Source organism: Acartia tonsa, chromosome 8, assembly GCF_053477335.1.
Source record: "Acartia tonsa isolate MP-2025a chromosome 8, ASM5347733v1, whole genome shotgun sequence".
In the NCBI taxonomy this organism is placed as follows: Eukaryota; Metazoa; Arthropoda; class Copepoda; order Calanoida; family Acartiidae; genus Acartia; species Acartia tonsa.
In genome coordinates, this window is record NC_137267.1 from 23,065,965 (window position 1) to 23,082,097 (window position 16,133).

At 33.9% G+C, this 16,133-nt stretch overlaps 1 protein-coding gene and 1 pseudogene across 2 annotated transcripts; one reads left to right on the forward strand and one right to left on the reverse strand.

Moving 5' to 3' along the window:
• Positions 1-9,841: 9,841 nt before the first annotated feature.
• Positions 9,842-11,917, reverse strand: LOC145326269 (heat shock 70 kDa protein 1-like). The gene has a single exon (XM_080169483.1). The coding sequence runs from the start codon at positions 11,849-11,851 to the stop codon at positions 9,923-9,925; it is 1,929 nt and encodes a 642-aa protein (XP_080025609.1). The 5' UTR covers positions 11,852-11,917; the 3' UTR covers positions 9,842-9,922.
• A 2,703-nt stretch (positions 11,918-14,620) lies between these two features.
• LOC145326272 (dnaJ protein homolog 1 pseudogene) lies at positions 14,621-15,860 on the forward strand (annotated as a pseudogene). Its single transcript, XR_013881808.1, has one exon. The product of XR_013881808.1 is annotated as a dnaJ protein homolog 1 pseudogene (transcript).
• Positions 15,861-16,133: the final 273 nt, after the last annotated feature.

Here is a 16,133-nt window from a genome sequence, read left to right on the forward strand (position 1 = left end):
TTTATCTTATTTCGCTTGGCCTCTGGGAGGTAATAGGTATGAATCTCGGCCCGACACCGAATAACAACTAAATACGTAAAAAATTGTTCTATTGCTGCTATTTCAGGTGCAAGACAAAGATAGTTAGAGTAAGGGGAATACCTTGGTCCATAAACAGGCGCAGCACATAACCATGGACAGTCAGGACTTATCAGACAAAGGTCGTTCCATAAAGGGTTGAATATTGGGAGCCACTAAACCAAATATCTAAAAGGAAAATTTTGTGAAAAGAAATTAGATAAGTTAAAATATTTGATAAATTCCTTTTCTGGAACTACCCAGGAAGCATATATGTATCTATTAAAATTTAGCTTGTAAAGTCCCTAAAGATGATAGACAACCCTCTTGAAAAAAGATGATGGAGAGAATATATTAGATTAGTATAATCAAGGATGATAGGTAGCATATGTGATCTCAATTATGTTAGTTCAAATAGTTTAACACAGTTGTCTATAATACGATGCGATGAATAAAGTTATTACCTTTTTTATGCTGACCACTAATTTTGAATTAGCATCAATATAAAATTCAACACTGGTTATTTTTTAAAAGCTACAAATTTGTACCTACAATAAACTATTGTTTGAAGTTGTATTTAGCAAATTTTTTTTCAGGTAATTCTAATTTTGGCCTGTGATGACTCAAAAATTCAGTCGCGTCCGATTAAGCTATGAATTTAAACCCGTTTGGATGCTTTGAGCAAATTTTGGAAAGAAAGATTGCCATATTTGGGTCAGCTTTAGACTTCCAGCTGTTTTTTAATATCATTAAAGGTTGATGTTCCTGAGGATTATAGGCGGCTGACGCGCGGCTACGCTCAAAATTACATTTTCCAAATGTAATAAGACAGGTAATGATATACAAAATAAAAATATAAGTTTTAGAGTAGATGCGCTTTTAAGTCAAAATATGTTTCTATATATATTTCTATCTTGAGCTACACAATGTGCAAAACAGCCAAAATATTTTTGCATCTTGAGCTACACAATGTGCAAAAAAGATGACGTTGAAAGATTACTGAACAGAACCATGTTTACTGCTCTACAGCCGATAACTTTTTTAGCAGTCACAGCCAAGTAGACAATCTTAACCTGTTTCCCCAAAGTGTCTGTCCGTCCCTTAAGATCTCGGTAACCACTGAACCGATCGGATTCTACTCTTTAGAGAATATACCTACTGGTCCTGTGGTGGTTTTAGGCTATTTTCTAGGGAGTGGGACACCCCCAACCCCCCCAAAAAATAAAAAAATCCCCATCAATTTTTTTTATGATGCAGATGATACTAACAATACTATGATTTGGTGCTGCACCAAATGTACTACATTCTTTTTAATTACCTCTAGAGGCTAGGGGCGAAGCCACTAGTTTCAATATAAGAGGGAATGTTTTTTATGCACACTAGACATTTTTAGGTAAACCAACCGTCCATTTAATGGAAAAGACGTCAACCGATAACCTAAAAAAAAATTTCAGTATATTTTTTTATATTTAATAAAAACGAAGCAACTCTATTAACCACTTTGTTCTGACGTCTATAACGCTCTTTAAGAAATGAAATTTACTCAGTTCATTTTAAAGCTAGACCGTTTTTGTCTCACTCTTATCATTTTGAAGCAAAAATTAATATAGTCAGGCTATTAACATTATAATTTAATTTCTAATTGTTTTAAGGATTGTTTATTTGAAGCTATATTGCTGTATTAAAGTTACTTCTGAACGATTGATAAGCATCTACTATACATGTTACTTAATAGGTTTTCAGTTTGTTTTCTTTTAATATTTTTGTTTTTCGGCACTTATGGATGTTGTCATCCTTACTTAAATCTAATTTATAGCCTCGAAGAGGCTATAAAGAACGGCATTCATCAAGAGATCTTATTTTGGTGTATCTCTATACCAAATCTTGCTTAATGATGTACATGATTATATGGTCAAACGCCCTTATTACTAACCCTTTGATTGCACAACGTTTTTCTGGAAGCCACAACTGTGCATGGTAATGAAATGCGCCAGTTTTGAGCAAAGTGATTCCCTCCTACTCTAACTATTTATGTCGTGCACCTAAATGGAGAAGCCAGTACAGTGTTTTGTTATGACGCGGATTTTGGCCGAGATTCGAACCTATCACCTTCCCGACAACGAGTGGATGCGCTACTTGTTACGTCACAGTAATCTATTGTATAAATAAAATATCAAGTTTATACAAATAATATATGTTCCCAATCCTATGAAATAAATTTGATGTTCAGATTAAAAACAAGAATCTAAAACTTGTCCTTACAGTAGCGTGAGATACTCTTCCAATAAGGCATGTCTGTCTGTCCATCTTTTTGACAGACCACCACACGAACATGATAAACATTATATTTATAGAAAATGAGTTGGCTAAGTTTTTTTTTATTTACGGGGACTTACAAAAAAACAAAAAAGGGGAGGAAAAAAGTAAAACCCACATTTATGATATCTATAATACAAAGTAGAACGATGTCTGTCTGTCCGTCTGTCCGTCTGTCTGTCTGTCTGTCTGTCCCTTAAGATCTCGGTAACCACTGAACCGATCGGATTCTACTCTTCAGGGTATATACCTATTGGTCCTGTGGTGGTTTTAAGCTATTTTCTTGGAGGGTGGGACACCCCCAACCCCCCCAAAAACAAAAAATCCCCTCCCCTTTTTTTTTTTTTTTTTTTTTTTTTGCTTAAGATTTCCTTGGTCCTTTAACGAATTTCGAAATTTTTTATCACCCCTTGGGGCAAAGCCCCTAGAGGCTAGGGGCGAAGCCGCTAGTGTAAAATAGTGCCTCCTAAAAAAGAAGACAAAAGATCTAACGTTTGGCCGAACTATACCAATTGACGTCAGATTCCCTTCTAATATGATGTCAATCAGGATATTTTGGCCAAGCGTTTTAACATTTGTCCTCTTTTTGGAGACACCATAAGTTGGCAGGCAGCTTGGTATACATATGATATCAAAACAAATATAAAGAATTAATTTAAATTAAGTTAAACTTTTAGTTATTTAACTTATATTTAACCTTGAGCTTAGCTCCCCTCTGGGTAAAAGGAGTCATTGGGCTTTAAATTATACTGGCAACTAAAGTTTTTCATTAACACGATATCTCTTTCGATGGTTAACAACTTTGGGAACTTATTAATTCTTGATGATTTTAAACGAACCTTTTTCATCTAAACATTATAATCAAAATCTACAGGAAGTGGTGTTTTTGTTTATTTTCACTTCATTGTCTTATCCCTTAAGTTTCCTGGGTTTCCTTTTTCTACAAATGTTTTATATATTATTTATATATATGTTCAACGTGGGTATAATGTATATGTATATGATTGAAATCAAATTTTCTTTGAAGATTTATTTCAAAATGAACAAGGTATTTCTGATTTTTGCCAATATTCACTATATCAAATATTCTCAACTTTTGTAAATACAGTAAACATTTTAGATATCTAAAATTTGTATTAATTTTAGTCTAGAATTTGGCCGCTAGATGATATCACTTTTTTGTTTTATATTTTAGTGTAGTTGCTCAAAATAAAGTATCTTATACAAAAATTCTTTGGATTTATCAATTTAATGCAATATTTCTTTACGTAAGAAATAAATTGATAAAGATTCAAATATTAAAAAAGGAATAACATTAAAAAAACTTAATACCATTTAAAATTAAAAGGCGGCAATAATTGTGACTAAATTTACGCATCTATAACCGCTTGTGGTTACCTATTGTATTATTTTAATGCGTAGTATTTCTATAAGTGTCCGAAATTTTCTGTTGGGCTGTCTTATGACAGCTTAGTAACTGTTTAATCTTATTAATATAGTTCCCTAAGGGTCTCTTTAGTCACCCATTAATTTCAATTCTAGGGGCTATTTCTCTTGGTGGTGGAAGGTGGTGATTCGTCCCCTTAAAAGTTACAAACCATACCTGGATCTATAAGAAGCTTCACTGTAAGGAAAATTACATCGGTTCAGCGGTTATTGAGATCCTTCGCTTTACATACATAGTATTATATTAATATTTAAAAGTAACAGGATGTATGTCTGTAGCAAATGATCCCGTAAACCACTGTACAGAAATTATTTTTCTCTACGGTAACCCAAAGGTAGGAGTAAATTTTATAAGAACAAAAATCCACTGCAACCTTTAAAATTAATTTTTACTTTTCCTTTAAAAACTAAAATTGAAGTCAGAGGGTCCACTTATTCCAGACACAAATCAAAACAAGGATGACAACATCCATAAAAGTGAAGCACTGAAATGGTAGGACAAACAGACATTAACACTTGTATAATGTCAGAACTGAATAATCAGAATGTAAATGTATAAGAGTCAAAGCAAAATTGTAAGTAAATTTGTTGAAAAACTGCTTGATACAAGATAATGTTTATGGACATACTTACATTTTTAGGACTTGATTATAGAGTTGCTTCGCTTATAATATTGTACTTTGTTGTTCCAGGAATCAGTATACCAAGATCAGACCAATCGGATAATTAGGTCACATACAAATTTGTTGTTAAAAATGTAAAAAAATCAACATGTTTAAAATGGACGTACGGACATTCTGGTAATGATTATAGAGTTGCTACGCTTTCTAACTCGTACCTAACTTATACAGGAATCACCATGCAAAGTTTGCAATCGATAGGACAATTCTAACATGCCTAAATTAACGAAAAAAGCTATCCGTTCCGGACGTACGGACGGATGTACGGACGGACCGACCCTGATTATAGAAAAACTTCGCTTTTAATAAAGATACTTAAAAATGGTGGAGCTCTCCAGTTTTAGGGAGTCCAAAATTCTAAATAATCTCTGGTATAAAATAGTTATTTCTCGCATCGTATTATAAACGGCTTTCCGCGGATATAGAATGTACAATTATAAGATTAAAACTAGTTTTTTAGCCCCGAGGTGCCGAATATTTTTGTATATTTTTATATTCGTAGAAAGCTGGATATAATACGATACTAGACATAGTTTTTTCGTATGGATGAGAACCGGTTCCTATTCACCAGATTCGAATGAATACGAGAAAGAATACCCCTTTTTTCTTAAATAGCTTAATTGAATTAACTCTTTCATCTTTCTTGTTGAAAATATATGATTTTTGACCCCGAGACTTAGTGGCCCTCCTTTTTTTAACACATTCAACTTGTAACATAAAGTTTAGATTCCCTAAAATGGATGTATTATCACTTGAATGTTACACAAGATTTTCATGTGAAACTTATGTAGCGAGCTAAGATTTCCCCCACACCATTTTTACCCCATAAACCTTCTCTCTTACTAAATTAATGAACGAACTTACTAATAAATATTGTCAATATTAGCAAGCTAACTTTTCCCTATATTATCCATGTATATCTTTTATCAATTATATTTAAAAACTTTGACTAGCAGAGGCTACGCTCTTATAGGTTTCTAGAAAAATTATTCATCTTTCCTGGAGTAAATGTTTAGCTGTTCCGAGATCCTTCGCTACACACAGACAGACATAGTGTTACTTTTTAATGAGGAATGCACGTATATCCAACTAGATGGTAAGCTTAAGATGTTATTTTGTTAGTCATAGGCGTGCATGCTTTTTTGTTTGTTTGTTTTTTTTACTTTAGGTAAGGTTAGGTCAGGTAATATTGGTTACTGGGAAACCCCATAGGGTTAAGGCTTCCCAGGTATAGATCCCGCAGAGTTATGTCCAACATGCAAGAAAAGGAAAATATTTCCCCTTCAAACTAATTTTCAATTTATTTTTAAAAATAAGGATGCTCAACTGACATTTTATGGGAAAGCACCGTATGAATTTTTACCTTTGCGTGTTTTGGTCATATGCTTGCTTGTTTTTCTTTTGTTATCTGTATTTGCATTGAGTTGTATGCCTAATGGATGAATAACAAATATACAAGGACGTTTTTATCCATAAGTATTTAGAGAAAGGAGTTATTTGTGTAGATTGGCTCAAAGACCCAATAATCCGAACAACAAAAATGGGGTATTCCTGTCCAGTTTTTTGTTTAGGAATGAATATTTCTTACCCTCGTGAATAAATGATGACCTATCGGTCCATCATTTATTCCCTCGGGACAGGACAGGAATATCATTCTCATTTAAACAAAAAACTCATTTTTTTATGCTAAAATGTGGTTTAATTTTGGTTTTTAATTTTCATTTATTTCCCGGCTATGATCATTTATATCCCTGATATCAAGTTTCTTTTAATAATTAATAAAAATTCTAAAATCTTCCAAAAAAAATTAAAAATCGGGAAATAAATGACTACCTCCGGGAAATAAATGAATATTTACATCCACTATTTAAGGGGTTGTTTATATGGGAATGGAATTTCAAGCAGACAAAGATCGAGGTCACATTAAATCACTGAAGATTCATTCCAATAAACGGGTGGCGATATAATTGGACGATGTAATTTCCAAAAGGTAGCATTTTTAAAGCCTGATAAAATTAAAAGAGTACCGGCATTTCGTACCATAATGTGTAAACGTTCTAACTAATAATATGGCCGGATTGTTCCCACGCTGTGTTCTGATTAGTCAAATTTCCTGGTTAGGGATCTAGATGTATTTTATCTATTGTTTATAGTAAATGAGTTCATGCGGGCGAGGCTGTTGTCAATGTCATCTAAACATCAGATCTAACAACTTAGGATAACCTAGGACAACCTAGGATACCTGGGGTATAAGGTTAAGTAACACTCAACAGACAACCAACTCTTTAATAGCACGACTATTGTCTAGATGTCCTCAAAGTGATAATATTGAGTTACGCCTGTTTAAGGCCAAGGTATTCCTCTTATTCTGTCTATTAATGTCACGCATCTGACATCTGACATGCTTTGGTTGCGGAGTAGCTCCCTCTCAGCTCTGGAAGAATGACTGATTCAATTTTCAGCGTAAATGTCAGAGAGGGAGGGGACATTGGGCTGTATGTATATCAAACTAGTCCCCAAAGTTTTTTAATAATGTTTTCTTATTAGTTGGCTCACCAACTTTGGGGACTTTATTCAATTTTGATAGGTTGGTTCATTTTGTGTCCAAACGTTTTCACTTATTGTAATCTACAGATGAGGTAATTTTTTGTATCATCATTGGGGATGTACGTACAGTGCACAGTACAGTGCGAAGCTCCTCTATAATTTTATAAATGTCCATCTCTCTGTATGTCCGTGGGTTTAACAAAAATATTATCAGTTACTTGACAAATATTTAATAAAAGATAGTACATCAGACAATGAAGAACAATCTTTGTTGATGGATGTACAATTTGTTTGACAAGTTTGATTTATTAGTTGGTCTTGTAATTTAATAAATAAATCAAATCACGTGTTTTTGTATGTTTGAGTCTAGAAACAAGATAGATGCTGTCAATTGCAAAGATCTAAAGGGATTAGACAATGGCTGATAAATTTGTGTACACCCCCAATGATGATACATAAAATTACCCCATATGTAAATTAAAATTAATGTTTGAAACGTTTGTAAACTCATTTTAACTAACCAACCAATCAAAAACCAGTCCTGAAAGTTGTTAAGCCAACAAATAAGAAAACGTTTTATAAAACTTTGAGGACTAGTGTATTAAACAGCCCATTGTCCCCTCTCTCTCTGAGTTGTTAAGTTGGCAGACGTACTAGGAAACCTACAATTACAACAAAGTAACAATTACACTTATATAATAGATTGAGATTTCAATTCCTAGAGTGAATGTAGTTCTACTAACAACTACGCAGACAAAAAAAATAAAAAATAAAACAAGGATGACAACGTCCATAAGAAGGAAACACAAAAAAATTGTAGATATACATACAAACGGACAAAGTGAGATATAGATATAGAGGTGATATTCGTTGTCATAAAAAGAAATTTAAAACCCTCAAAGAATTTTGCATAAAATGTACATTTGAAAGATATCGACCAAGTAAATTATGAAAAAAAACTCATTAATATATGAAATCATCACAAAAAAGCGTTTATTTAAATCTACGTTTAATCAAACCGTTTCTAACAGGGACATTTCGATTTATAGAGTAGCTTTGCAATTGAAAGAACAATACACCAATAAAATGTTACTTAACATAGATGGGTTTGTCCATAAGTAGCGCAACAGAATGGAAAGCATTGGCTACAGCCTCTAAATTCAGCCATCCTGAGACATGTCATCTACAAGCTAAGCACCAATAAAAAATGATTCCAACAATAATGGAAGGAATGTTTCGTGCTTTTATAATATCAACATAATGTATTTTTTTAAATTGATATTTTATTACACTTTCTTATCATGACTTCCTGTCAAATCTTCGTGTTAGGTCAATCCTTATAATATAAAGTAGTAAGTTTTTTTGTCTGAAGCTAAAGTTCACGGAAATTAGATATATGAATTGGTTATACTTTCTAGGGAAGCTTTATACCTGTCTCGAGGTGGATTTAGGCTATTTCCCTGACCTCCCTTGCCCTTCCCTAAAGCTAGAGGTGAAGTAAATGGTTCTGAATGTTTTTTTGTCTAAAGCATAATAACTCGGAAAATACTGGTCCAAATTGGTTTTACTTTTCAGGTAAGCAACATTATTATCTTGGTTCTTTGCTTTTTTCCTGACTACTGCGCCCTCCCTTTTAAAGGCTAAGAGTGAAGCAACTAGTTTACCATAACGGAACTAATGCATATAAAGGTATTTTCTAAAGAATAAACAGAGCCATGATATATAGAAGCCTCGTTTTATGACAACAATGGCTGATGTAGATTCCATCTTTCAGGGGTTCAAATATCAAGCCGCGGGTTTGATCCTTGTTAAGTATACCCGGATTTTAGTAACGAACATACTCTCTAATTCAAGTTGTCTGTCTGTAAGTCAAACCGTTCCGCTATGGGGGAAAATGTAATTTTCTCTGCTGCTATCGAAGATAGACAGCTAAAATTTTCAGTGAAGATTTCATTCACATATGCGCATCTAGTCTGTTCTTCTGTCGGTCATGCTTCAAAAGACATTATCCTTGTTTTTAATGGTTTTTAGATTTTCTTTTTTACTTTTGCATATTCTCTTATTTCTATTCTTTGTTATGACAACTGAACAATGAATTTATAATGAAATTAGGATAAAACAAGGTATTTACGTACGGACGAAGGTAAATACAGATCATAATTAAAGAAAAGCTTTGCTTTTTAAGACATGAAGTATCTTGCAAATCTTGAATACTATGAAACTGTGAGTCGCGCTTTCAGAAAGAAGTTAAAATTTTCTGTGAATTACCTAATACAATTTTTTACATGCAAAACATGTTCTATAAAGCTTACTTCCTTTACTATGTAAAAAAAATGACAAAACTTTTAAGGATTGCTTTGTTTTTAAAACAAGGATGACTACATCCATGTTGAATACAGGATACTATTTAAAGAACATACTTTCATTTTAAAGACTTGATTATCGAGATATTTAGCTTATAACATTATACCTTGCTATAATAGGATTCAATGTTCCAAAAATCAGATGAATTGGATAAATATTTAATGTGTCACATAAAAAATATTTTTATATAGGTTAAAAAGCAACAGGTTTTGTTTTAAATGGACGTTCGGACTTTCTGGTAAATATTATAGAGTTGATATGCTTAATAAATCGTACCTAATGTTTTTAGCAATCATCAAGCAAAGTTTGAAATTGACAAGACAATTCTACCATGTCCAAGTTATAAAGAAGAGCTAACCGATCCGGACGTAAACTTATTTTTAAAAAGCTTCGCTTTTAATAACCACTAAAGTTAATAATAAACAAATATCTTATTTTATAAAATATATTTCAATATATATCAGAATGAATAAAACATATTTAGGTTTATACATATAATTAGATGATTGGATTTAATCAACCTCCTCAATTGTTGGTTCAGCTTGGCCTTGTCTTGCCTGTTGTCCGCAACCAGGACCTCCAGCCTGCTGCTGCTGGCCTCCAGAGCTGTATAGCTTTTCCATCAACTTCTTAAGATCAGCCTCCAATTCTTTCTGCTTCTCTTGATATTCTTCCTTCTCTCCTAGTTGATTTCTATCCAACCAGCTAAGTGCATCATCAAGCTTGTTTTTTGCAGATTTCAGGTCATCTTCACTGAGCTTCGTCTTGACTTGATCTTGTTCCAGTGTTGATTTTAGGTTGAAAATATATGATTCAAGACCATTCTTAGCAGAAATTCTTTCCTTCTGTGCCTCATCCTCATTCTTAAACTTTTCAGCATCATTCACCATTCTATCAATCTCCTCCTTTGACAGTCTGCCCTTGTCATTTGTGATTGTGATCTTCTCTTGCTTGCCAGTTCCTTTCTCAACAGCTGATACATTAAGAATGCCATTGGCATCAACATCAAAAGTGACCTCAATCTGAGGAGTTCCTCTTGGAGCGGGAGGAATTCCAGTTAGATCAAATTTACCCAGAAGATGGTTATCCTTGGTCATAGCTCTCTCACCTTCATACACTTGGATAGTAACCGCTGGCTGGTTGTCACTGTAAGTGGTAAATACTTGAGTCTGTTTTGTAGGAATAGTTGTATTTCTCTTGATAAGACTTGTCATAACACCTCCAGCTGTTTCAATTCCCATTGACAAAGGTGCAACATCCAACAGTAGTAGATCCCCAACCTTCTCATTGTCATCACCATTGAGAATAGCAGCTTGAACTGCTGCACCATAGGCAACAGCCTCATCTGGATTGATTGACTTATTCAGCTCTTTACCATTAAAGAAATTTTGCAGCAGCTTCTGTACTTTGGGAATTCTTGTGCTACCGCCAACCAAAACGATTTCATCAATTGCAGATTTGTCAAGCTTAGAGTCTCTTAGAGCTTTCTCAACTGGATTAAGAGTTCCTCTAAAAAGATCAGAGCAAAGCTCCTCAAATCTTGCTCTTGTGATGGAAGTGTAGAAATCAATTCCCTCAAATAGAGAATCAATCTCAATGTTTGCCTGGGCTGCTGAGCTCAGAGTTCTCTTTGCTCTCTCACATGCTGTTCTCAACCTTCTCAATGCTCTCTTGTTGCCGGCAATATCTTTCTTATGCTTCCTCTTAGATTCTTGCACAAAGTGATCCACCATTCTGTTGTCAAAATCTTCACCTCCTAAATGAGTATCACCAGCAGTCGCTTTTACCTCAAAAATACCATCATCTATGGAGAGTATAGAAACATCAAAAGTTCCACCACCAAGGTCAAAAATAAGAATATTCTTCTCTCCTCCAGACTTCTTATCAAGACCATAAGCTATGGCAGCAGCAGTAGGCTCATTAATAATTCTTGTAATGTTGAGACCAGCAATTACTCCAGCATCCTTAGTTGCTTGTCTCTGAGAATCATTAAAATAAGCTGGAACTGTAACTACAGCATCTTTAACTTTATAGCCAAGATAAGCTTCAGCTGTCTCTTTCATCTTTGTCACAACCATAGCACTGATCTCCTCTGGGGTGAACTGCTTCTCCTCATTCTTGAATTCCACCTGAAGCTTTGGCTTGGTTCCACTATTGACCACCTTAAAGGGCCAATGCTTCATATCAGCTTGAACAGTAGAATCATCAAACTTTCTGCCAATTAATCTTTTAGCATCAAATATTGTGTTGTTAGGATTCATTGCCACTTGATTCTTAGCAGCATTACCAATAAGACGCTCTGTGTCAGTGAAGGCAACATAGCTGGGTGTTGTTCTGTTGCCCTGGTCGTTGGCAATTATTTCAACTTTGCCGTGTTGAAACACTCCTACACAAGAGTAAGTTGTGCCAAGATCAATTCCAATAGCAGCTTGCTTTGCCATTTTAAATTTTCACTTATAAAATTTTTCTTTGTGTTAATGTTTATCGTATCTTTATTTTAGATAATCTGAAACTGAATTGATTTTGCTAAGCTTATATAGTCACTATGAAGTATCTAGTGCATTCTCGAAGTTTCGCTACTATGTGGAAAATTTGACGGAGAAATACTCGCTTCCTATTGGTCGGAATTTCTAAGCTCGTCTCTGATTGGTCGGAATATTCTAGATGTTTCTCGTATGACGGAGTAAAAAAGAGAATATAAATTATAATAATATATTCAATCATAATTATCTTTAAAGAATATTCTAGAACAATAATAAATATGTCTTATTCAATATACAATCCTTTCTCCCCCTTATATTTAAAAGCCATCATAAAGATTAGAAAAATTATAATTATAATATTTATATTTTCATTGTATCTTTACATTAACATTTTAAGTTAAAAAATAGAGGCAAAACCGTTAATATATCTAGTAAAACACTCCTTTCGGAATAAAATTGTTTAAAAATATTCATAATGTATAAAGCATATTGCTTTTTTTTATGACAGCAATAAAAATCAGGGCTCGGCAGCCTCGCATAGGCTTCAAATTTAATCCCACTTATATGCAAATAAAAAAATCCGAAAATATGGATTATCTGTTTAGGAACAGGTTTAGACATCCAGTTGAATTTTAAAGTTATGATTTGACTAATTCACTGTGGCTTACATACGGCTGACGCGCCGCTGCCGAGCCCTTATATATAATAATGTTTAAAACTAAATATATGATTTCAATATAGTTAAAAACAAAACAATTGTGTCAATGATTAGCTAATTATAAACATAGACCAGTAAAGTATTGTACAGTAAGTAAAGAGAAAATTCATCGGCTAATAATATATAAAAGATTCTGAAAGGAAGCCCACAGGAAATACACCGCGGTGCACCGCTTAATGTCATAGGTAGATCCAATAACCCAAATTTGAAGCCTCCAGCTCTAATAACAAAAAAAGTTACAGGCATCTCAAAATGACATTTTGGGAGTTGAAAATCTTCCAGTCCTCATACCATAACTTTAAAATCCGTAAAAAAGACAAGGGACGTCCAAGCTTTTTTTTGAGGGGGGTAAAATGAGGGGTTTCAAAGGTTTGCTAATCAAAATTATGCTTAAAAATTTTGTGGGGTTTAAAATGAGGTGGTAAACATTCCTTTTAGACGTTTATTTGACAACATCAATAAGAAATATGAACTATTCATTAGGATTTTAATTACATAACATTTTGGACAGAATTGTAGAGAACATTGATTGACAGACAATCGTACAAACTAATGTATTTGTAAAATAGATGCTCATTAGTAAATAATATTTTGCAATAAAGAAATGAAATGTTCTCCTTAGGTTTTAACGCTGTATATTTGATGCTCATAGCATTGCATTGGTGAATTTGGCAACTGAGAAATTCATGCTTTCACACATTTTGTTTCGAACTAACGGACATTTCGAATTATGGAATAGCTCACTGTCAACACTTGAAGCGCCCTTTAAAAAAAGTTGGTAGTTAAACTATCAAAATCTATAAATGTGTTTTGAAAGGTTGATCAGCAGCTTTGGCTTTATTTATGACTTTGACTGGCTGCATAATTAAAATCAACATAAGACATTTCGTAAAGATATCGTTCACAAGATTTGCCAGGTATAAAATTCCACAAACAAATTCCAAAAACTAATGTAAAATATTTCAGGAATAAATAGATGGCGCTGATAGTTGATTTGTACATATTATAGAATTGTCCTGTCGGCTTAACGTAGCATCTTTAAAACATTTTAGCTACTAGATAAATATTTTGCTAAGATGAATAGTGCAGTCACTCGATAGGTTTGCAAATGGTCCTGATATAGTTTGATTTATTGAAATATGCTTATATGGATGTTGTTAAAAGCGAAGCTTTTGAAGTATTAAAAAGTTGGACCGTCCTTATACGTCCGTCTGTTACGTAATAGGTAGCTCTTATCTTTGATTTGTGCATGTAGAATTGTTATATCGATTTCAAACTTGACATGATGATTCCTGTAAAAATTAGGTGCAATGACAGCATCTTTTTATATAGACATTAGCAATAGATGTAGAATAAACGTGGATATTATAACAGAGAACAAATTTTCGTCATTTAGCTTGCTAACATGGAACTCGTTTATTAGCCCGTTCGTTCATCCAATAAGAGGTTGGGTGTAACAGGAGTGGTGTCCCGCTGAGATTAGGACATTGGGTTCAGAAATTCGTTATTTTAGCCCGCTTCAAGTTTCCCTTTTAGAGAGCATAAAAATTATAGTGAAAGATCCTTAAGTTTTAATATATCAACTTTATTACCAGATTTTTTTTATATATGTAATGCATTTAACCCATTCATCTGATTTTTACAAAAATAATTCCTTGGACAATTGGGAACTATGTGCAATCTCTATAACCATGTCCAGAAATGATTAGAAAATTATACATTTGTCTTTTTATTTTGTACTAAAATTAAACAAACTAAATTGAATTAATTTATTTTTTTTTACTATAACAAACTACATATATGTCTAGCTTTCTATCTAATATGAAAATAGCAGAGTTTTTTTACTTTCATTTTCAACAATTATAATCTTTTTTTGTGGTATTATGTTTTGGTTTTGTTTTGAAAATTCTGCCCAAAAGACGACATTTTCAAGTAAATCCTCGAAAATGCCAGAATTTTCTAGAATGCGCATGCGTCAAAATAGAAAGTTCTAGACGCTTACGCGCAATTCTTACAGCAGACGTGCCACTCAAAACAACAACACAACATCTTCTAGAATGTTCTTCTTCCAGAAAAATCTTCCTGCCTATAAGAAACAAGTTTTCCGCCAAGGGCTTCAGTTCAATACAAATCAAAGATTGTTAACAATCAAAAGTAAAAGATAAATAAATAACAATGGGCAAGGATTATTACAAGATTCTTGGAGTATCCAAGACTGCCAAAGATGATGAGCTGAAAAAAGCTTACAGAAAACTTGCTCTCAAATTTCACCCGGACAAAAATCAATCTCCCGGCGCTGAAGAGAAGTTTAAGGAGATAAGTGAAGCCTATGAAGTGCTTTCTGATGAGAAGAAACGCCGTATTTACGATCAAGTTGGCGAGGAAGGTCTGAAAAACGGTGCTGGTGCCCACGGACCTGCCGGAAATGGCGGTGTCCCGCCTAATTTTGGTGGCGGCAACTTTACATTTACCAGCGGCGATCCCAGAGAAACATTTGCTAAATTCTTTGGAGGAGGTGGCGGCATGAAAGGCGGCAGTTTTAACATTGGCGGCTTGGGCGGTGGTTTTGGTGGCCTTGGCGGCGGCTTTGGAGGATTTGGTGGCGGTTTTGGAGATACTGAAGACATGGATGTTGAATATATTGGAGGAGGAAAGCCTTATGGCAAGCAGAAAAAGATGCAAGACCCACCGCTGGAAAGGGATCTTCCTGTCAGCCTTGAAGATTTACTGAAGGGTTGTGAAAAGAAAATGAAGATCACCAAGAAGATTTATAAAGAAGATGGCTCTTGTGCTACCGAAGAAAAGATTCTAAAAATCACAGTAAAGCCCGGCTGGAAAGCTGGCACTAAAATAACATTTGCCAGTGAAGGTGACGTTGTTCCTGGCCGCACACCAGCAGATGTCATCTTTAGAATTGTGGACAAACCACATCAGAACTTTACAAGGGATGGAGCCAATATCAAGTACACACAAACAGTTTCTCTTAAAGATGCTTTGTGTGGCGCTACCTTTGATGTTCCTACACTGGAAGGCAAAACAGTTAGAGTTGATTGTTCAAGAGACATTCTAAAGCCTAATCAAAGCAGACGTCTGCAGGGGTATGGTCTACCCTTCTCCAAGACACCAGAGAGGAGGGGAGATATAATACTAGAGTTTAATGTTGTTTTCCCTGAAACCTTGTCAGATTCATCCAGAAATATGATTAGAACAGCTCTCACCCAAAGATAAATTCATTCATATAAGATAAAATTAAATTAATTTTTATATTCTAATAATAATTGCTATTATATGTCGGCTGTGATAATTAAATATACATTTTAAATCATGATAAAAAATATATTAATAAATTATGAAAATTAAAAAATTGACTTATTTATTCTTTGTTTTATGCAACTGTAACAGGGACAATATAGTCTATTAGTAGCGCAGCATTTTAAATATACAAATTCTATTTGACTGACAGATTTATATTTATAGAGGGACAGCGCTTGAAAAACAGATAAGAAATATTTTACAAATGTT